The 24562-nt window shown below is 35.4% G+C and overlaps 1 protein-coding gene across 3 annotated transcripts in view; it reads left to right on the forward strand.

Moving 5' to 3' along the window:
* rbms3 (RNA binding motif, single stranded interacting protein) overlaps positions 1 to 13770 on the forward strand; it is a 185126-nt gene extending 171356 nt beyond the window's left edge. For 2 of the 3 annotated variants that reach the window (XM_051131629.1, XM_051131630.1), the window contains 4 exons: positions 4871 to 4981; positions 7561 to 7644; positions 7926 to 8053; positions 10337 to 13770. In XM_051131629.1, the coding sequence (XP_050987586.1) occupies positions 4871 to 4981; positions 7561 to 7644; positions 7926 to 8053; positions 10337 to 10340 (327 nt within the window). In that variant the 3' untranslated portion in view covers positions 10341 to 13770. Of the gene's footprint in view, positions 1 to 4870; positions 4982 to 7560; positions 7645 to 7925; positions 8058 to 10336 lie in introns of those variants that run through there. The other variant, XM_051131631.1, reaches the window with a different exon arrangement.
* The last annotated feature ends 10792 nt before the right edge of the window (positions 13771 to 24562 follow it).

Here is a 24562-nt window from a genome sequence, read left to right on the forward strand (position 1 = left end):
CTAACCAAATCACATCCTGGAAATGAACATTAATGAATCAAGACCGCAGTGCATTACGGCAAAGCCGCTTAAAGTGGAACCGCCACGCAAGAGGAGAGAAAAGAAATGAAACGCTTCTCTAAGCCCCTGCTAGTCACGGCCATTTGCAGAAACAAAGAAGCCCATGTTTGAGTAAAGATTCGAGTTTATCTCAGCCCCATCGCAGCGCTCTGTTTGAACGGTGGGAATTGGCGGGGTGTTGTGTGTGTGCGTGAGAAAGGAAAAAATGCATGGTATATGTTTTTCTTAAGTGTGTTTAAATGGTGGGAATTGGTGGTTATGCCTTGGCACATTTCGTTTAAGATTAATATCACATCCTCCCTGGCAGCCTGCTTTTTTTAATGCACCGTTACCTGAGAGAGACAAAAAGATCGACTTCCTTTTCCTGTCTCTATTTTAGCACGTCTTGGCAAAAAAACCTCTCCTTCCTCTGATGTCACGGGAGATTTCTGCTCGTCTAGTTTACGTCGGAAATCTCTGGCTTTAAATGGCAGCCACTGACGTTTTGGCTTCCAAAACCTGAATGTATATTTGGTCTGCGGCTGGAAATGAGTATACAGGCTGTTGTCTGTAGAGAAAAATCTCAGAAATCCCTCTCAGAATGTCACTCACTTTCCGAATACTTCCCCTCAGGGAAATGAAGGGAAAAACACACACGCGCGCACACGTAAGCACAAGCGCGGCTTTAATCATCTGTCTAAGTCTCACACTGATACGGCTGTAAATTAGAGTGGAGAATTATTCAGCGTGGATTTCTTTTTTCCTTCGCTCATTATGAAAGCTTGTCGCGGGGCGGGGGAACTGTTAGCTCGAGGCTTTCCGCGTCTGAAAGCTAAGACGCGGCGGGCGCTGAGCGGGGCGGCTGAACGGTTTACCTCTGAAAGCTTCAATAGAGACAGAGCGCTTCTGACACCAAGTGCCTGTACAGTTTATTCTTCAAGCGCAGGCAAGAACCAGCAGCACCAAGCTGTGCTGGCGGAGAGACACACTGAAGCTCGCATGTTTTTGTGTGTAAAAGCTTTTTTTCTACTGTTGGCGCACTTGGAGAGAATGTCTCTTTCAGAGCAATTCAGAAACGGGTACATTTTACCTGGGCTAACCGGTCGTTTTGTGCTTGAAATGAGGAACAATCGAGTTTGCATACAATACTGGCATATCATTGTATCATTTGGAATTGTATCATCTTGTCTTCAGAAGAAGCAAGAATATCTGAACCCTGTTATAATTTGTGGTACATCGTAATGTCACAACCTTAAATTGCTTATTTAATTCGATTTTGAGTTCCAGATTTTCTGTGCTGCATAAATGCACTTAGGAGTCACAACACAGGTGTCATATGCTTGAAAGCTGATGCTCTTCCACAGCTGAAAAACTCTGAAGACTCATGTGATTGTCATGACAACGGTGAGACGCAGAGTGACAAGAAGGGCACTATAGCGGTGCGAGACACTTAAGTGCCAGTGGGAAGACAAATAATTTCAGGATTTCAGTTTTAAGAGAGTAATCAGACATTTAGTTATAAATGATTAAAATCTTGAAAAGCAACTGTAACTGGGCTTAAGTCAGGTTGTGTCATGGTTTCATGGTTTTCTATTTGCAACAGTGCTAATTTTGACAGCAAATTTTGATTCAGTCTTAGTCATAGTTGTTTGGCCGCATTGCCATTTAGTTGTAGTCATATTTTAGTCATCTGAATTGTTTTAGTTTCAGTCTATTTTTAGTCGACTAAATATCATAAGATTAAGAATATCATAAGAATCTACAGTAGATTTAGTCAGCTAAAATCTAATGGGTTTGGTCACAGTGTAATGCATTTATTAAGCATTTCTCTAAAATTACCAAACTCATTGTAAAGGTTTGATATTAAAGTTTTATCATGATAGACAGGTTTAACTGCTGTGACACGCAACATGCTTTTATATTCTCATAAAGAAACAAGAACATGGTCGTCTTCTCAATGAAATACCAATGGTTATATAGGCTAATTATGCATTCTTTATAACAACTTATATATATATATATAAATATAAATTTAGATTCATCTTTATTAGGCTACTAAAATGATTCAGTCAAGAGCAGTAAGTGATTTTCTGTCTTTCTTGTGTTGCTTGATTAACATCAATGCCACAAACAATAGTAAATTACAATTAAATTAGGCTGCTGTTGCTTTAAAACCAAATCCACAGATGTAATGTACTGATACAGGTCCGGTATTCTCCCAACTGTTTATGTTCACCTAAGGCGTAACCGAGTCTGTTCATGTGAACAGTTGTCAAAAAGGACAGTTTGACGTAATTTTGTGTGTATTTCTCTGTTCATGAGACGTGAAAGAGTAATCGTGTGCTGTGTGAGAGGCACTGCTTTCTGTGCTCAGAAAACGTGAGTTCGAATTGAGTTGTCAAATTTATCCATATGTCTGCTCTTCTCTTACTCCCAGATATTGACATTTTTAATGTTTTCTGACACATGCAGCAAATATTTGCTAGCTTATGGCCCGCCGGGTAGATCAATAGGCTATGATACAGTTCAAATGTATGCATCTAACCTCCTAACCACGCAGCAGATTCGTTCTGAATCAGTCTCTTCTAAAATCATCCCTCCCTAACATTTTCGCCTCGTTTTTATTTGTTGACGAAAATGTCAATTGATTTTCGTCATAGTTTTTGTTTTGTTATAGTCTCATTTTTGTCTGTGAAAAATAACTATTGACTATTGAAATTATTTTATGGAAGGCCAAATGGTAAAATCTGTATATTTGAAGTGTTGTTGACGGGTGAAAACTTAATGTGTTTTTGAACCATTTGGCCTTCCATACAATTTGGCTGTCCATACCCGACGCCACATGACAACACGATGTGATAGAATCAGTCAAATATCACATCCATCCAGAAGCGTAGAAGCACATTGCACTCCCAATGAAATAGACAAGTTTAATTCATAAAAAATAAACGTTTTTAACATGATTAAAAGCCATCTTTGTCATGGAAAATGGTTCGCATTGAGGTTGCAGTTATAACGTAGCATACATGTTTGCCTAAATTTGATTACCTAGATCTGAGGTAAACTATTTATTGTTGCTTTCAATATGGCTATAAATTACACACTATATGATATTCAAACTCAACATTAGACACATTTAACATTAAATAAACCATATAATTTGAACCTGAGATTATCATTAGCTGGATTTTCATCCAAAGTTGTGAATTTAACTTACATAAAACATTTGCGAGTAACCACCGTTTCCATCCAGACAGTCAAAGAGAACAAAATCATCACTTACTGATAAACTGGCACTAAATATCACTAAGAAAAGTACGAGAAGCCACTGAATATAATAATTTTCATATGTAATAAATTACTTGCGCCTCAGAGAGAGCAGACGAAACAATAAATGCGGTCATTGCTTTCAATGATGGATGCCTGATGTTTGGGAACGCAGTCATGTAAGACAGTTCTGGGAGGCAACTATACAGAAATATTTTGACGACAGACTTTGCTCAGGCATTTTAGAATGACCATAACAGCATTTCAGTGTGCAGTGAGTAAAAGCTTTTTCGCAAATTAGGGGATTTTTTTTTTTTTTTTACGAATTTTGGAGTTTCCATTTGGCATGTTTGTTAAAACTACTTAAAAGCTGTTTGGCTGCATGTTTACATTCTTCAACAGGCCACTTGGCTAAAATGATAAAAGTTATTACACAACGTTTAAACGTTTGGAATCGCTTATGTTCACCAAGGCTGCTTCTATTTGATCAAAGTACAATAAAAACAGTAATATGTGTAAAACTGTGATTGCATAGCATTTCAGCAGCCAGTCTTCAGTGTCACATGATTCTTCAGAAATCATTTTAATATACTGATTTGCTATAAAATAATTGTGCTGCTTAATATATTTTAGATTTTTTTTCAGGATTCTCACTACAAAGTTCAAAAGAACAGCATTTATTTGAAATGGAAATGTTTTGTAACATAAATTGATCAATTTAATGCATCCTTGTTGGATAAAAGTTAATAAAAATGAACATCAAGAAGACAAACATTTTCTTTAGAACAACATGCTCTAATGAAACGTTCACAAAAAGGTCAAGAATGCGCATTGGGGCAATAAATAGGGTTCATTTTGATTTCATGCTGACTGTGATGTTAAAGCGATTCTGTAGCGATTAGAGTCTTAAACTCAGCTCTACTAACAGGAAGGAGTCCCTCATAAACTGTAACCGGATTTGTACATGGTTTCTCATCATGCCGGCCTCAGCCAAACCATCTGAGAAGAATTGAACTTCGTGACAAACTGTTTGACGGAGGGTCTCCTCGGAAAGATTAATCCTAATCAAGTTGGCATGTGAGAATGAGCGTGTGCGTACGTCTCTGGCCTAGTTCTGTGAAAGCGGTCATGTGACGGCATCAGATGATAGCTCAGGTCAGCGGTTGCAAATTGCAGACGTCTCTCTCTCTTTTGTCTGTAGCTCACATGTGTTAGCACTCTCATCCCAGCGTGCCTGAAACGTAAACACACCCGCGGTGTGGAGCAGCTCTGCTGTTAAGTGAGCGATGCATCATCTTTGCAAAAGTATGCATGACTCGCATTTGGATCGCATTATTTCACTTGTTGAAGTGGAACAGCTCACGTCTGGCCCTCATAATAGGGCCCAGCTGCGGCCGTACGGGCCAATGAGATGAGTGAAAGAAGGAGAGAGTTTTTTGTGGAGAGCCCGTTGACTCTAATGAAGTCGTCCAGATGTATTGTTGAATGGTAGCTCATTTCCTCTCTCATCCTTCATGCGGTTTGACCTGTAACGGTGTGTGTTTGTGTTTGTACATGTGTGTAGGGTGCTGTGATAACGCCAGCCATGGACCACACCATCTCCATGCAGCCCGCTAACATGATGGGACCCCTCACCCAGCAGATGAACCACCTGTCCCTGGGTACCACTGGCACTGTGAGTGTGTCGTACGGCCCGTTCGCCTTCTGCCCGTCTGAATCGCAGAGGAGCCCAAGAAGGAAGTTAAATGCTAATTAAAAGTTTGCAAACTGTTATGGAGAAAAGGAAGTAAAGCTCTACCCAGGGGTGTAAAAAGTACTGGGAAATAAAGTATGGATACCGTGTTAGAATCAGACTCAATTAAAAGTATCTAGGCAAAACATACCGGAGTGAAAGTAAATAAAGTTTCCACATTGATTTGTACTTAAGTGTTTAAAACTAAAGGTAATTAAAAAGGGAAAACTTTATTCTAAGCATTTAAACTTAATCAAGAGAATTAAAATCAATATCATGAAATCTTTTACCTGACATTGTTAAATGCTGCCAAATCTGATTTTATAGCTGTTGGACATTTAAATAATCTGGTTTGTAGCAGTGTTGTTATTGATAACTAAAATGAAAACTAAAACTAAAATAGTACATAGAAAATTAAAATTATTGACTTGGCAACTCAAATAAGTTTAGGTTGAAGTACTAAAATTGCTAAAACTTAACAGTAAATTACAGCTGAATAGAAATATTTCAAAATAATATCAAAATTACATACAATTATAAAAACTCAAACTAAAATTAAAATGAAAACTAAAAATATAAAAACAAAAGCTAATTACAATTAGACAGTTACATATATTGACTTGGAAACTGAAATAAGTTTAGGTTGAAGTACTAAAAATACTAAAACTAAACAGTAAATTACAGCTGAATAGAAATATTTAAAAATAATATTGAAATACTGAGAATTAGTAAACTCAACCCAAAATTAAAATGAAAATATAAAAATAAAAGCTAATGAAAATTAGAACCAATCACTTGCCAACTAACTGAAATAAATTCAGGTTGAAGTACTAAAATTGCTAAAACTAAACCGTAAATTATACCTGAATATAAATATTTAAAAATAATATTGAAATTGCATAAAAGACTCAAACTAAAATTAAAATGAAAACTGAAAATATAAAACTAAAAGCTAATGAAAATTAGAATTATTGACTTGGTTACTAATTGAAATAAGTTCAGGTTGAAGTAGAAAAATTGTTGAAACTAAACAAAAAAATTACAGCTGAATAGACATATTTAAAAAATAATATCAAAATTGCATAAAATCATTAAAACTCAAACTAAAATTAAAACTGAAAATATAAAATTAAAAGCTAATGAAAATGGGAACTATTGACATGGCAGCTAATTGAAATAAGTTCAGGTTGAAGTAGAAAAATTGCTAAAACTAAACAGTAAATTACAGCTGAATAGAAATATTTAAAAATGTATATTTTTAAAAAATCACATAAAAGTATTAAAACTTAAACTAAAAGTTTAAACTGAAAATCTAAAAATAAAGCTAATGAAAATTAGAACTATTTACTTGGCAACTAACTAAAATAAGTTCAGGTTGAAGTACTAAAATTGCTAAAACTAAACACTATATTACAGCTGAATAGAGATATTTAAAAAGTAATATCAAAATTGCATAAAATCATTAAAACTCTAACTACAATTAAAATGAAAAGTGAAAATATAAAAATGAAAGCGAATGAAAATTCTACTACTAACTGAAGTTCAGGTTGAAGTAACTAAATAACCAAAATTAAAATAAAATAAAAATTTAAAAATAAAACCTAATTCTAAATATTTACTGTATAGTACAAGTATAAAGTATATAAATAGTATGTAAATAATATTAAATGCCATTAGTTTGTAGTTGATCCCTGAACCTGTTTGCACTTAAGCTTTTATTCATCATTGATTTTTTTATTAAATGTTATATAATATTAATTTAATATTTTATTAAATATTATATATAATATATAAATATTATATATTTACTTTTTACATTAAAATTGCTTTCATGGAGTGAAGATATAACAAGAAAGTAAATACATAAATGTTTAAAAAGAATTTAGATTTGCATGATTTTAAAGGTCTAAATGAAATTGTAAATCAGAAACGTAATGAGTAAAAAGTACAATTATTAATTTCTAGTAGTACCTAAATTGAAGGAAAAAGCAAAAAGGATTCGACTAATAGAAGCAGTGAAAATATGTTTGTTATTGTTTATCATTCATCTCAACAAGATTCTCCTTCCTATATGGAGCCCCTAAAGGGAAATGATGATGGGAAAAAATATGAGATTGGTGGCAAAATCATACTTTAGTGCTTTTGTGTTCACTCGAAAAAGTTTTGCGTTTTTCCTCCCTCTCGAAAGCATTAAAATATAGTTTTTCCTTCCATCTCATATGATTTCCATCACCAGTCAATGAAAGTTTCTCACAAAATAGTTTGCAAATCTTTTGTGGGCAAGTGCATGAAAATATATGACTTTTTCCTCCCATGTCATATTTGTGATTTAAGTCGACATGTCCCTTTAGGGACTCTGGTCACTTGGCAAAGTAGCTTTTGATGTATTAGTGCCACCAATTGCACCGCATGATGCAGCGGCAGCTCTGCCGATGTTTGGTCAAAATTTAAATAGGTCCATACTTATGCATAGTTTTGTTTGCTGTGTGTGAATGAACTGTCTATGTATGTATTTGTTGCAGTACATGACTGCGGCTGCTGCTCCTATGCAGGGGACCTACATTCCCCAGTACACTGCGGTGCCTGCCTCAGCTGTCTCAGTGGAGGTGAGTTTCTGGGTGACTGCAAATCCATTCACTGGTCCAACTGATTAGATGAGCGCTGCTAATTGAAAATGTAGAGATCAGTCGCCTCGAGCCAAAATCCGCCCACAACTTCCTTAGTGCCTTTTATTTCAGCTTTACAAGGCCTGACTCCAGTCTGGAGCGCGTCTTTAAGTTCATTCTGGTCTGAGTGCCCAACGCATCCCTCTTCTTGGAGGAGGTTAAAAGGTATTTCTGTTTCTTGTAAGGGGACATCCTGTAATTATGACATCATATCCTTCCAGGGAGTGGTGACGGAGGCTTCTCCACAGAGCGTTCCGCCCTCGTCGCAGGACGCCAGCGGCCAGCAACAGCCTCTGGGCGTGGACAACACCAGCGATCACGCGCCCACCTACACTTTTCAGCCCGCTAAGTGAGTTGGAGAGACACTTCATATTGATCACCCCCATGTCTTCCAAGATGTTCATGTCTTTCTTCAGCCGAAAAGAAATTTTGAGGAAAACATTCCAGGATTGTTCTACATATAGTGGACTTCAATGGTGGTGAACAGGTTAAAGGACCAAGTTGCAGTTTCAGTGCAGCTTCAAAGGGCTCTACACAATCCCAGCCACGGAATAAGGGTCTTATCTAGCAAAACAATCTGTCATTTAAAAAAATAATAATAATACAAATTTATATACATAAATGCTTGTCTTGCACTATCTCAACTTCACACATTACATAGTCACATTGGAAAGGTCACACGTGACATAGGCCGAAGTATTGACCCAGTGTTTACAAAGCAAACGTGCAAAGAAAGTCAAACACCCTTTACAAAAAAAAGATACAATGTTGGACATTTTTTAAGTTTCAGGAGAAAATGAGGTGGAGTTTTACGCCCTACCTTATCGTTTTGAACCGGACTACACAACTAACCATGCTTGACCTTATTAACATGATTATGCACAGTGCCTTCCAAAAGTATTCATACCCCTTCATTTTTTTTCACGTTTTATGTTGCTGTCTTGTTAAACTGCTTTAAATTACTTTTTCCCCACATCAATCTACACTCCATACACCATAATGGCAAAGCAAAAACAGAATTGTCACAACTTTGTAAATTTATTTAAAAAAACTGAAATAAGTACATTGGATAAGTATTCATATCCTTAACTCAGTACTTAGTTGAAGCACCTTTACAGCCTCAAGTCTTTTTCACCTCTCCTGCTGTCAGTTTGGATGGGGACAGACACGCATTTTTAGGTTTCTCCAGAAATATTTGATTGGGTTCAGGCCCAGGATCTGGCAGGGCCACTCAAGGACATTCACAGAGTTGTCTATAAACCAATCTTGCTGTGTGCTTTGGCTCATTGTCCTGTTGGAAGATGAACCTTCTGCCCAGTCTGAGGTTCTGAATGCTCTGGACTGGGTTCTCAATATTTTGGTGCATTGAGCTCTTCTTCTACTCTGACGAGTCGCTAAAAAACAGCCCCACAGCATGAGGCTGCTACCAGCACACTTTGCTGTTGAGATGGTACTGTTCAGCTGATGAGCAGTGTCTGGTTTCCTTCAAACATGATGCTTTGAATTCAGGTTCATCTATCCAGAGAATCTTGTTTCTCACAATCTGAGGGTCCAAACGTATTTTCATTTGTCTTCACTGAGGAGAGGATTGAGTCTTGCCACACTGCCATAAAGCCCAAATTGTTGGAGTGTTGCAGTGATGTTTGTTCTTCTATGGGTCTCTCCAATCTCCACATATGATCATGGAGCTTAACTAGAGTGACCATCAGGTTCTTGGTCACCAGTCTAACCAAAGCCCTTCTCCATCAATTGCTCAGTTTGGCCAGGAGGCCAACTCTAGGAAGACTCCTGGTTGTTTCAAACTTCTTCCATTTAAGGGTAATGGAGAGTACATGCTTCTGTAAACCTTCAATGCAGCAGAACTTTTTCTGAACTCTTCCCCAGATGTGTGGCTTGATGCAATCCTGTTTCTGAGCTCTACAGGCAGGTTTTTTGTTTTTTTTTTACATCAAGTCTTAGTTTTTGCTCTGACATGCATTTTCAGCTGTTAAACCTTTTATTAAGAAGTGTGTCCCTTTCCAAGTCATGACCATTCAAATGAATTTGCCACAGGTTAACTTCACTTGAAGTGTAATAACATCTACAAGCAATATGAATGCTCATGAGCTAAATTTCAATGGTCCCAGATAAGGGTATGAATACTTATGCAATGGAATCATTTAAGTTTATTATTTTTGCAATAAATTTGCAGATATGTTAAAAACCTGTTGTTTTAATTTAAGGCAGCAACATAACAAAATGTTAAAAAAAAAATTGAAAGGGTATGAATACTTTTGCAAAGCACATGGACACGCATTGCAGAGCTAGTGCAAGACTAGCATTTGTGGTTTAAAAAGTTTTTTGTAAAAAATGGCCAATTGTTTTGCTAGATAAGACCCGTAATCCTCAGCTGGGATTGTGTAGAGACCTTTGAAGCTGCATTGAAACTTAGCTCTTCAACCCATTGGCTCACATTGAAGTGCACTATATGGAGAAAAATCCTGGAATGTTTTCCTCAAAGACCTTAATTTCTTTTTAACTCAAGAAAGATAGACGTGAACATCTTGGATGACATGGGGGTGAGTAAATACTCAGGAATTTTTTATTCTGCAAGTGAACTGACTTTAGCTCTCTGACTTTCTCGTTGGTTCAGATAACCAGAGGAGGAAGGGGGCGTTGAGGTGACTGCGTTGCCTTGAGACTGGGGGACTGCAACGAGGGAACATTGAAGACAGAGCGCAAGAGATAGGAAAACACGTTTGTGTCTACTTTTGCACAAGCATCTACAAAAAAAACAACTACAACAAACAAACAATTTATTTAACACCTGGCCCACACCGGAGGACCTTTGAAGAACTCACAACCAGACCGAGAGAAACGAGAGAAATGCAGTCTGGGAGATGGAGCCTACTGTTAATCGGCTACTCGAAAAACTTTACCTTCATGAAGTGAACGAATTCAAACAAGTACAAGTTTTCCTATTCTTTTTTTTGAATGTGCAGGTAGGTTTTCAGAAAACAGTGGGTTTTTCTATTAGACGAGGAAGCACGTTCTTGTAAAACAATGAGAGAAGGAGCAAAAGAAGTCTTCCTCGGATTCTAAGCTACTATTACTTTTCTTTTTTTATGAGTTAGATTTTAGTTTTCTAGAGAATATCAATGTTTTTTCATCTTTGTTGCCTTAATTTCAAGAAACATCTAAGACTTTTTCCTGTTTGAACTGAACAGACTGACGAATGCAGTGAAAATGACCTGACAAAGAACGGAAATTACCTGTATAAAGCATAGAAAGAAACAGAGAGGTCTCTTCGAGACGTTTTAAATTATCAGTGGTGACTTTGTGTTTAAAAGAGAGGACAGACAAACAAACAAAAAAATATTGTGGTCATGATAATGATGATGATGATGATGATGATTAAAGAGAGTTGCATTTTTTTAGAAACAGAGGAAAAAAAAAAAAGTTAATCCACTGCATCATGGGAAATGCAGTTTATTGTGTAGTGCAGATCATTTTTAATGGCATTATTGTTTTTATCTGCAATATTTTTTATGAGCTTTAAGGTGTTTTTAGCCTGCTTTGCTTGTTTCATTGCGGAAAAAAAGAAACTAAAACAGTAAAAAAAAAAAAATGGCAGTGCAAATCTAAATAGATAAGAGCTTATGGATTAAATCAAATCGAAAAAAGCAAATGTGTGCAAAAAGCAATAGTAATAGGAAATTGTTGACAATTTCTTTAGTCTTTCTTAGCTGTGGATCAAATGCAGCCCATGGATGGCATATTTTATACCAAAGATGAAGAAACCCCCCTCAAGACAGTGGAGTGGATCGATTTTTCGTTTCTTTTTTTCTATTTGAGATTTTTTGGCGTAACCATTTGGTTTCAGAAGTATCCGTTTGACCTTGACGGCCAAATTGGTACTTTTAAGGTTTAAACTTCCTTCCACTGTTGCAGAATCTATGTCAATCGTTCAGTTGAGAGGCAGAAAACCACCATAGCTGATTCTCATGAGTGTGATCTCCCCAGCAGAGGGCGTCCGAGAGCGGCTGAACCGTCAATCATCTCCCGTCTGCCCGGCTGAATGAACTATACCTCTATCGCTGCACCTTCTCGGTCGGTCGCTATTAAACACTTTTACACGTCCGTTCGGTTCGAGCTTTCTCGCAGAGAAGGCCGTTTGCATCATTTCAGCTCAACGGGAAGGAATCAAAGCACTCACTAGTGTGTATTTAAACTCTGTGTACAGATCACTACCTCATCGAAAGCAATTTTACCATGAGGAAACACAGGAGAATGTGTTGCAGGTCATGAAACACAAGCTTGCTTCAGGGGCACTGAGAAACGCATTAGAATGACGTGTTGTTCTGAGCACTCCGTCCACATTTGCAGTTGCGTCGATCGAAACGCCTCATGTTATATGCAAGGTTTCCCTAATCAACCAGATGCCATAGGAAATCTCTCATGGCGGTCTTTACTTGAAAAACAAAGGCTCTGTCTCAAAACCCCATGCGGTCGAGGCCACATTTTGGTGCCACTGTTCCAGTTAGTCATTCGTAAAATTCGTACAGCATTTGGGACAGAGCCTAAGGTTCAAATCATTGTGGGATTCGGCGGTTGCTCAGGTGCCTTGACAGCTCGGAATTAGGGTTAGAAATATCACCTGTGACATTTCGACCTTCCATATCAGAATTCTGCTTTCTTTTTATCAGGCTGCCCATTCCAGAGGGGGGAAACTAGCAAAATGAAGAGTAGAAAGAGGAATCATTTCACAAATTAAAGGGATAGTCCATATAAAAATGAAAGACACAGTAAAACTGTTTGGTTACCAACAACAAATCTTCATTTTTAGACAGACGATCCCTTTAATATAAAAACAAGGCTGCTGTCCTTTATTTACCATGAAGTGGATGTTATTTTGATGCGATCTGATAGAAAGCGCTAATTTAAGACGTAAGCAACGAGTTTCAATACACATGGTGAATTATGGATTGTCTTTGCTGCCTTCATGGTCATACGGCTCATAAATACGCCTCCTAGTTTTACATTCGGGTAATTAGAGTTGTCGAGTTGCTCTGGGGAATAAATTCATCTGTCATTAAAGGGCCAACGAGAGACATCGAGATCATCATGGATGATGCTTTGGTCCTTTTCCCCTTGCATTCCAACAACATGACCTCTATACAACTACGTAATGATCTCAATTAGCCACTAGGGGACAGTGTTAAAGCAAAGTTGGTGTACTATGGCACTGTGGATTAAGTTTGTAATGACCAAGACAGCACTGCTTCAAGGACAACAAGCTAGCTTTTCATTTTCACCTGTTTAAACAAACAAAAAAAAAAAGTTAAAATAACAAAAAAAGTCACTGTGTTTGTGTGTTATCCACTGTCTTTTTGGAGAGTTCTTTTTATCATGTGCTCGCTGCTATCAAGCATTCAGTATTTAAGTGGTCGGGGCCTTTGGGAATGGAGAGAAAATTGGGGCGGGTGTCTCATATGAGAGGTCACTCTGCAGCCTTCAGTTCATGCTTTTCATTAAAGAGTGAATAAATGTGTCCGATTAAGCTGAAGGTTTTGCTAACTGTAGGATGGAGTTCTCATCCCAACTGTAATTTAGTAAGCTAAACACCTTTCATCCACTCTGGTTAGAAACTCTGTGCTCCCATTCATTGGATGTGAGGTCCAAGCCATGCATTTCTATCTGTACATCTGATTGGCTGTCACGGTTGAGGTCACTGAATGACGAACGTTCGTTCGTTTGTTCGAAGGACTGTCAGGAAACAGCGTTGCTACGTTCAACCAAATTCAACACAAACGGCAAAACCTCAATTAGACACTAACGTACTGGCAGATGAAATAGAGAAATATTTATGGAAATGTTTTTTTGTACAGGTGTTGTTGAAATATGAAAGCAGAACCGTTTTACGATGCTACAATGATTTCTTGAGTTGCTTCACTTTCTTGCCTCCCATGTGCTCGAGCTGTGATCCTGAGAGTGTCTGTAGACCAGTGGATGTTAGGTTTAAACTTCTGTTTATTTTTTTTTTCTTTTGATGAAGCTTTCAATAAAAAAATCTACAAAATCACGCCACTTTTTGATTCTGGTCCAGCTTTTCTTTTTGTGACTTTTATGCTGTTTGTTGAGCCAGTCAAGGTGGGATGGGGCATATTTTATGTTAAAAAAAAAACATGCTTTTTAACAGGGCTCTAGATGTGACAATAACATTTATTTATAAAAATTATTTGAAATGTAGTTGGGAAAATGTCCTTATGTGGTCCAAGTGCACGCAAGTGTTTGCTGCACGCAACAATGAACACGGCCGTGATGTTCGATTCACAAATAAATGACTCTTTTGAACTAGTTCTTTTTAATGAGTAATGAAACTCGCTCATGAGTTAAGGGTTTGTAAATCAGTAAAATAAGATCAGTTATTTAAAATTTAATGAAACCATTCAAATGGAGCCCAGAAAATGAATGGGAAAAAACATAAATACTTCCCTAGAAAGGGAATTTTTAATTTTTTTAAAAAAATGCTGTTAAATTGTGTAAGTTTAATGATTTCAATTAATTAGACATGATTTTTGATTGTTTATTTATTTATTAATTTAATGATTACAACAGAGTCTAGAAAAATGTAAAAAAAAAAAAAAAAAGAATCTAGAAAAACGTAAATGCGAAAAATTTAATCTGGAAAAAAAAGGCAGATTTTGGGGAAAAAACTTAAACCAATTTCATAGAACCCTAAAAATGTATTTTATTTTGTTAAAATTTACAAATTGCTGTTAAACTGTGAAAGTTCCATTAATTAGGCATGCTTTTTGATTAATATTTTGTTAATTTAAGCATTAAAACACAGTCTAGAAAAATGTAAATGGGAAAAAAAAAACAGAACCCAGAAAAATTAAAATGGAAAAAATGTAATTTGAAAAAAAAAAAATACAGCGTTTGGGAGAAAATAAAACGGATTTCATAAGACCCTAAGTCCGTGAATCAGAGCCATTACTGAGTTTTACACCTGACTCTACAAAACCATTAAAACATTTTCATTACTCAAAATAAAATAAATAAAATAAAATATAAAACTTTTTAACAATTTATTTCAGCTAGTTGCCAAGGCAACATTTCTCATTACATACTTTAAGTTACTAAAAAATAGTGCTAATTTAAATATTCAAATACATAAAACACAATTAAAACAAAATAAAACTGTATTTTAAAAAACAATACATTTATAAATGTGTAATATATAGAAAATATAAAAATCTATCTATCTAATTCTCAATATCTCAATATCTAATTCAAAATATTAACAAAACCTATATATATATATATATATATATATATATATATTCCATATTTTCCATATATTCTTTACAACAAAAAAAAAAAAAATCTGTTTTGAATATGTATAATTTAATTACATTTTGTCATGAAAAACCAGACTGGTTCTTGTTAATATTATTGGTTACTGTTTAGTATTGAAGGATGAATCCACTGTAAGGGAAACTTACTTTGGGACTGTAAGCCTGTATCAACACAACATTTGAATTTCAATATTTGAATATTCTAAACATGTAAATATAAGGCTGTAAATATACAAATGTACACACCAAAATCCTAATATGTATGAGTTACAGTGCAGTTGTACAGTACAATGGTCAATACAGTGTCTTGTCAACAACTATATGCTCTGCAGAGCCTAATAAGCGGACAGATCACAGACACTCCAACGGAAAGAATGAGAAGGTCAGTGAACCCTGCCCTTCTCTATAGGGCCTGTTACTATTTGGGCCTGTCCTCTGCCCACTCCTTCAACACTGATCGATAGAGGGATTGTTCAGACACACAAGTGACTGTTTCAGTCTTGTGTTGACCTTTTACCCTGGCCTCCCCCACCCCACAACCCTCGCCATTCTCCTCCACTGCATACAATACTCATTTTCATATCTGACATTTACAGCTACAGTAGATGAGGGCAGAGATTCTCTGCATGTACACTCTGGGATTTATTCTTTTTTTCCAAGCTGGATCGATTTCGTGACGCACGCTGTGTTTTCTTGTTTAATGTAAAGTAAATGCATTAAGTTGTTTGAGATGCATGATTCTGTTACAGCTGCTTCCTGTAAAATTATATTTTAAATATTTATTTAATAATAAGCTAAAACAACAAAACATGATACATTCGTCAAATTTTATTAGTTATATTTAAATGCTAAAAATTAAGATTTAAAGACTACTGAAAAACTAAAAATGCTTTTGTTTGAATGCTTAGTAACTGATTTTATTTTCTTTTTTAGAAAAAAAATGCTTTTAATCTGATATTAATTTAATTATGATTCTTTAACTATTATTGTGCTTTAATTTTATAATATTTCTCTATTCTAATGCATAATACGTTTTATTTTATTTCTAAGTTATCAATAATTATTAGCATTACTACTGTTATCAATGCAAAGTTATGAGATATAAATGGACGCAAATTTATTTCAAATTTCTAATTTCTTTACAAAGCTTTTTTAGAGCAAGTTACTTTAAAGAAAATGTTGACTGCTAAAGATTATTTTTGTTACATTTGAATGCTCAGTAACCAATTTGAAATTGTTTTAATTTTATTTTATTGAATAATTATTAGGATTTTCACACAATCTAAATGATCATTTGCAGACAACAATATTAATACTAATAACTTTTGTTAATCTTAAAAAATTGCTAATATTATGTATTTTCACTTTGTTATTTATGACATATAATACAATTATTTATTTCCAATTTATTAAAGGCTCCACTTTTGAGAGCAATAAGTTAACTTCTGCATTTATCAAAACATTTTAAAAATTCTATGTAATCTTGACAAACAGAAACAGAAATTTCGGCCTTATAATTTCGGTCTGACTATAGCTGTACTTGTAAGACTAGAAAACAACTGCCTGACCGCATTACCAAGATGGACAGCTTTAACCAACCTACTTTCCCATTTCCCATGGAATGACTGCTCATGATTTGTGCCATTAACACACTTTCCATTGTCTCGTCTTTCTTTTCATCCGATCTATCCGTTCCACACGCCTCACCCGTTCCTTCCTCACTGCCCCTGCATCTTTTTCCCCTCTTTTGTCTTGTTCTCAGTGTTAATGTTTCATAAGTTGCCTCATGCTGTGTTGGCACTGCCTCCAAACACTCTGAGCTTGCATAATGTGAAGCTGGAACTGCTGCCAAAAGGTGTTTAGTCTTTCTCTCTCTCTCTCTCTCTCTCTCTCTCTCTCTCTCCCCCTCCTCAAGATGTAATGGGAAAAATACTGCAAATATTAGCAGCTCCAGGGTCAAAGGACACCCTGGCTCAACTACTTAGAAGGATTTGCTCGTACACTTTCAAAAATCAAAAGACTTTTACTGCCTACTATGATAAAACAGGTTTTGCCGTATTCAACTTCCCGCTGTTCGTTTCCAACTAAAACATGCTTTTGTTTTAAATCAGAACAAGATTTCAAAATCACTAGGATATGAAGCAATCCTGCATTCCACTGGAATTGAGTTTCTGTGTTTTGTAGCAGCTGGTTACTGATGTATTATTTCTTGTAACATATTTTTTTTTTTTTTTGTCTCTGACCGAAGTGAGTTATGCCATGACAAATGGCAGAATCTGCCTCAAAGAAACATCTTTCATCTGCCTTATGTTTGTTTATGAAATATTTTGGCTAATTAAGGATAGTTTACCTAGTAATGATCATTCTGTCATCATTTACTCACCCTTATGTATTTCCAAACTCATCTTCGGAACACAAATGAATAATATTTTTAAAGAAATATGATAGATTTCTGTGCCTCCATTGACAGTCTGCACAACTACCACTTCAAAATCGAATCGAAAATCGAACCGAATCGTACTTTAGTTCAGGGCTGATGACGCAAGATGCACAGCCGAAGTAGCACAGCCGACTAAAAAAAAGAACCGAATGAGCCAGTTCAACGAACTGTCGAAGTTTGCCGATGATTCCCGAGGATCCTGACTGGTGAGTTGCTGACACCGTACAACGAGCCTGATGCGCAATGTAAGCTTCTTTACTAACAGACAAAAACTTTAAATATGCTCAACAAAGCAACATCTTTCACGCATCCTGTTTGCCTTATGTTTGTTTATTAAATATTTTGGTTAATTAAAAGAAGAGTTCACCTAGAAAAGATCATTCTGTCATCATTTTTTGCCTACTCACCCTCATGTCGTTCCAAATTCATGACTTTCGTTCATCTTCGGAACACAAATTAATAATATTTTTATTGAAATCCGATAGATTTCTGTGCCTCCATTAACTACCAGTTCAAAATAGTAATGTTTTATTCTTCAACAAATTGTTCTTTTGAGCCGGTTCACAAAATCAAGCTGAGTCGAACTTGGTTCTAGGTTGATGACGCACGACGCACAGCCGATCATCACGTCCGACTAACGCCGTATTTTTTCACTACAGCGTAGCGAGTGGAGCGGAGCGAAGTGTTTTCCATTCATTCCTATGGAAGCTAAGCTTAAACGCTTGCGCAGTGCATTATGGGATTGAAAGCGGCGCGGAGAAAGCGTCGAGAGCGGCTTTTTACCAGCAATTTTACACGCCCCAAAGCAGTGGCGTTATAGCGTTGCCGGCGGCGCTGAGCGTGGATTTGATGCTGTAGTGGAAATACACCGTAAAGCTGCGTTCACAGTGGCTGGCAACGAGGTTGCTAGTGGGCGTTCCCACTACTGGTTGCCTTGACAGCGAATCAGGTTTCTTGCCGCTAAATACAAACATTTTGGAGGCAAAAGACTAAATATAATATAAATATAAATTAAATCTGTACATATAAATAAAAACGAACGAGAAGCAGAACCTACTTTTTTTCCATTGAGTATGTTTATCTATGGCTGAGAGAGGAGAACGATCACATGAGCTCTGCCGTCTTCTTTCCTATTGGCTGTCGCTCCCGAAAGTTGCTCTTCATTTGCATAAAGTTGAGGGGTTCTGAACTTTGTCGCGTCGCTGGACACGCCCCATCCGGTCGCCAACGGTCGCTGTAGCTCGATGTCGCTCTTGTCGCCGGAAATCACCAGCTTTCCATTGAAATGAATGGGATTGTGTCGCTTTGTCGCTGCCTGTCGCTTGTAGTGTGAATGGGGCATAAAGCTGCGTTCACACTAGCAGCGACTTCTGTCGCTGCAGGTCGCCAGTGGCTGGCTACGAGGTTGCTAGTGGGCGTTCTCACTACTGGTTGCCTTGACAGCGAATCAGGTTTCTTGCCACTAAATACAAACATTTTGGAAGCAAAAGACTAAATATAAACAAAAACAGATGAGAAGCAGAGCCTGCTTTTTTCCATTTAGTATGTTTATCTATGGCTGAGAGGAGAACAATCACATGAGCTCTACCGTCTTCTTTCCTATTGGCTGTCGCTCCCGAAAGTCGCTCTTCATTTGCATAAAGTTGAGGGATTCTGAACTTTGTGGCGTCGCTGGACACGCCCCATCCGGTCGCCAACGGTCGCTGTAGCTCGATGTCGCGCTTGTCACCTGAAATCGCCAGCTCTCCATTGAAATGAAAGAGCAACTTTCGGGAGCGACAGCCAATAGGAAAGAAGACGGTAGAGCTCATGTGATCATTCTCCTCTCAGCCGTAGATAAACATACGCAATGGAAAAATATAGGCTCTGCTTCTCATTCGTTTTTGTTTGTGTGTACAGATTTAATTTATATTTATATTATATTTAGTCGTTTGCCTCCAAAATGTTTGAATTTAGCAAGAACCCTGATTCGCTGTCAAGGCAACCAGTAGTGAGAACGCCCACTAGCAACCTGGTCGCCAGCCACATGGATTCTAAACTTTGTCGCGTCGCTGGACACGCCCCATCCGGTCGCCAACGGTCGCTGTAGCTCGACGTCACTCTTGTCGCCAGAAATCGCCAGCTCTCCACTGAAATGAATGGGATCGTGTCACTTTGTCGAACGGGGCTTAAAAAAAGAACCGAATGAGCCGGTTCAACGAACTATCGAATTTTGTCGATGATTACCGAGAATTCTGACAAGAGTTGCTGTAGCCTACAACGAGCCTGATGCGCACAGTAAGCTTCTTTAACAGGCAAAAACTGGAAATATGCTTACAACTTTTGTTGCATCCTTCACACATCCTGATTGCCTTATGGCTAAACATTTTGGTTAATTAAAAGGAGAATTCACCTAGAAATGATAATTCTGTCATCAGTTACTCACCCTCATGTTGTTCCAAACTCATAAATCTTTCGTTCATCTTCGGAACACAAATTAATAATAATTTTAAAGACTCCATTGACAGTCTACACAACTACCACTTTACGCTATATTTTAAATCAAGAACAAGGAGTGGGTAGTTGGAACAAACAAGGAGTTGGTAAGACTGGTTTACTTGTTTTATTTATATTTTAGACATAAAAAACATCCGCTTTTGTGGATCAGTGTCTGTACTGTGTGCTGTAGGTGCGCATTTGAATGTTTTCTTGATATGACACGTAGAGTTGTTTTGGAAAGAAATGCATAGCGTCGTTAAAGTTGACGTCGGGAACCGTTGAATCGGCTTTTTGAACCGGTTCATTGAGTCAAACTGTCCGAAAACAATGAATCGGACTTTGCATCTCTACTTCAAAAAGTTCATAAAGAGAATTTAATACTAATCCGTAAGAAATAAGCGGTTTAGTCCAAATTTCTGAGGAGACTCGATTGATTGACGTGTGAGGAGGAGAACCAATGAGATTCATTCTCGTTTGTTACGCAGCACGTTTGAGTTTCCGTAAGAACCAATGAGGTTTGTTCTCGCCAGTCAAGCATGTAGGGATGAGCGTCTGTTTATAAATGTGCGAATAAAAGCCTAAATTAAAATTGTTCGTCATTATAAAGCCGTCGAGTCTCTTCAGAAAATTTGGAGTGAACTGATAAATTAATATGGATTAGCCTAATGAATATGGATATCTTTATTTGTGTTCCAAAGATGAATGAAAGTTTTACAGGTTTGGAATAATATGAGTCATTCGTGGGTGAACTGTTCCTTTGATGGTGTTTGCTTAGGCTATTATTATTGTTCATACCTAACTAAACAGTTTATTCAAACACTTAACCTGAGTATTAAACTTGTGTATGTGACTCATCCTGCACCGTTTGTGCTACAGACATGAATAATACCTTAAATAATGAGGGGAAAAAGTAACGTTATGTAGACTTTGAAGTAGAGACAAGAATATCACTTTTGGCCTCTTTTGACTTTGGTCAGTAAGCCACCTAGAAACCACCCAACACACCCTAGCAATTTTTTGTACTGGCAGGCACCACTCCTATTTTTCTTGGAAAATATTGAAATCTAGTTTGATAAATCTATAGTTTGCCTTCAGCTACCAATAAAAGTGTAGCGTTTACAGTTTAAATTGAGCATTTCTCAACACATTTCAGCATATTTGAGTCCACTACATAAATTATCACACAAACAGAGAAGAAAATGTGAAAAGGACTCTGCAGACTAAATTCTGGTGAGGGTACACATCATTCTGCTTCATATTCATGAGCACTTTGCACCTGCAATTTTTGTCTGAATTTTGTGCTTTGATTTTATTTCACACTAAATGTGTATGTGCCACAGATGCGAGCTGAAAAATTGAGGCTGTTAAGGTTCTGAGGTGATGCTTCGGGAAGTCACGGATACTTCTGAAGGCCTGTGATGGCCTGGATCGCTCAAGCATTGCGTCTGGAGCGTTATAGGATGACCTGAGCTTTATCCAGCTGATTGAGCTGTTTCTACAGTTACCTGAAGAACTACATTTCTTTATGGCAAGTAGGTTGCTCAGCCATTCAACAATATACAATTATATATATGATATTACATATCTAATTATATTTGTATAATATGTTAGTATTTATATAATAATATATATTTATAATGTATATATACTTATATTATTATTTAATCAATTTCTCTATATATAGATATTTGTATATAATATATATTTATAGAAGTTATAATTATTTATATAATTCTATATATTTATATTATTATTTATATAATTCTGTTTATTTATTCATTTTCCCCTCAGGATTCATCAATAAATAGAAAGTTCAAAAGAACTTTTCATAAGTATACATATATTTTATTATTCTAACTCTTACGAAAATATTACTATACATTATAGAAAAGTAATTTAATAATAATCTAATAATAAATTGTACTATACTTTATTATAATTATAATAATAATTATAATGTTGTACTATAAGTTATTTTTATAAATATTTATAATAGTGTATATTATTTGTTTTAAAAACAATATTGTATATTTTTTGTTTTGTATTTATTTGTATAAGTTACCCACAGAACAATATTTCTTTATGACAAATAGGTCACTCAGCTATTCAACAATATAAAATTATATATATATATATGTGTGTGTTATATATGTATGTGTGTGTGTCTATATAATTACATATTATTACATAAGTATATATAAAATCTAATTATATAAATATAATTAGATATGTATTATATAATACATATATGCATTATATATGTATGTATTGTATATATATAATACATACATTTTCAATTTCTTACATTCTATTCTAACTTTTTATTCATAATATTAATTTACATATTAAATAAATAAATACACACACACATATACATAATATAATGTATAATATAATACATTTCTCTGTATATACATATAATATTTATGTTTGTAGAATAATATATAATTATAAAAATATTTATTCATTTATTTTCTTTCCTGTCAGGATTCTTCAATGAATAGAAAGTTCAAAAGAACATTTATTTAAAATGTATATCCTTTATTTTATATCTATAATATTCAAAAGATACTTATTTCTTTCTCTCTCTCTCTCTCCCAAGAAATTAATATTTTAATTTAGCTGGGATGCATTAAATGAAAAAAGTGTTCTTTTCAACATTCTAACAACAAAAACTGTATTTTGCACAATGCAGTACAAAAACTGATGATGCTGGAAGGTGATTGGTTCTTTGAACTAAAGGGCGGGGCCAAAAAGTTTTTGGTTTTGATCTTTGTCAGCTGTATTGGTTTTGTGTCTTGACGTAACAGTATTTCATAATGAAAAGTACATTGTTTTTGTAGTGCTCCATTTTAAAATAGTTTTTCCAATGTCTCATGCTTTGGTAGCTCTGCTCCATGTCTCTTAAAAAGAGCTATGGTGTTTCGTGCTGAGAAACGATATTCAAGGGTCTCTGTGTTTTTGTTAGTAACGGAGACAGATGGGATGGTGTCAAGTTTCATTTTATTATAACAACCTCTGCCTCTCTCTCTCTCTAATGCAAACTGACAATCACATACCTCTCAAAGACAACGGATGACACAACAGGCCTCTCAGCCTTTGCAGTAAAAGCCAAGCCTCCATCTCAATTCCTGAGCGCCAGATCGATTACCTCAGTGCTATGGAAACCGTTCCGAAGGATCTCATCCCTCATTAGAAAACGCAGGCCTGAGAGCCAGGCCTCTCAAGAGGCGAAGCGGAGTAACGACCTTCATAAAGGAGGGAGACCATAAGCTGAGTGATTGACCAGGCCCTGGAAGGTTGACACATTCATCATGATGACAGCCGCTAGGTGTCTGGCCGAAAGGAGGACAGGACATCATCGAACGATACCCGGCCGACAGGTTTTCTTACCTTTTATTAAAAGGAATGTGCACCCGAAAATTAACATTCTGTCCTTTACTCGCCCTCATGTTGTTCCAAATGTGTCCTGTATGACTTGGATCATTCTTGAAGATTAATTCAAGAAAAAAAAATAATAATACAATTACACTTTCATTCAAAACTATTGAAAGTATTAATAATTAATTTAAAACATATTTTAAATAATATTATTCTAAATAATAAAAGTAATATTCTTATTTGAGTTTTAAAAATATATTAATATTAATACTACACCTGTACTATTATTGTTGCTATTATACAACAACAAAACAGTACAATATTTATAATAACAATAATATATATGTATATGTATGCATGTCTGTCTGTGTGTGTGTAGTGCAATTTTTGTTATAATGGTATAGTGCAATAAATATTTATAATGCAATAAAAAATTTATTTTTAATATTATAGTTTATTATTATTATTATATACTTTCAAATTATTTAAATTTGTTATGAAAAGCACCAAATAATCACTGTTGAACAGTAATATTCTCTAAATTATTATTATTATTAATACTGCTATTATTATTATTATTATTATTATATATAAAAAAATGTGTATATAGAGAGAGAGTGCATTATTTGTTTTAAATTGTAACTCAGTAAATATGTAAATATTACAAATATTATTTATTTGTTTTATTTATTCATCCCAGACCCAGAGGAAAATATTATAGTTATAATATTATTATAATATTATTTTATTATTTTTTATATTAAAAATATATTTTTAAAAAGCACCATATAATCACTGCTGAACAGTAATATTCTCCTTTGATTTTGAAAAAAAAAAAACTACTACTACTACTATTATTGTTGTTATTATTATTACTACTACTATTGTTGTTGTTGTTAAGAATTTTATGTATAGAGAGAGTGCATTATTTCTTTTAAATTGTAACTCAATAAATATTTAAATAATATTACAATATTATCATTATTATTACTGCTGCTGCTATTATTTATTTACCCCTCCCCCAAAATCTTTTATTTTTAATAAATTGGTCATTTATATAGTTTTTAAATGTGGCCCTAATATAAATCCTATTTTACAAATATAATATTGTATAGTATTTGCTATTTGTTAAATTCATGTGTTTGTTTTAAACTGGTATATAAAGGCTTGCAAAATCTGTGAAATATCTTAAGTGTTATGTAAGTTCACAATATTTCCC

This window comes from Labeo rohita, chromosome 16 (assembly GCF_022985175.1).
Source record: "Labeo rohita strain BAU-BD-2019 chromosome 16, IGBB_LRoh.1.0, whole genome shotgun sequence".
NCBI lineage: Eukaryota > Metazoa > Chordata > Actinopteri > Cypriniformes > Cyprinidae > Labeo > Labeo rohita.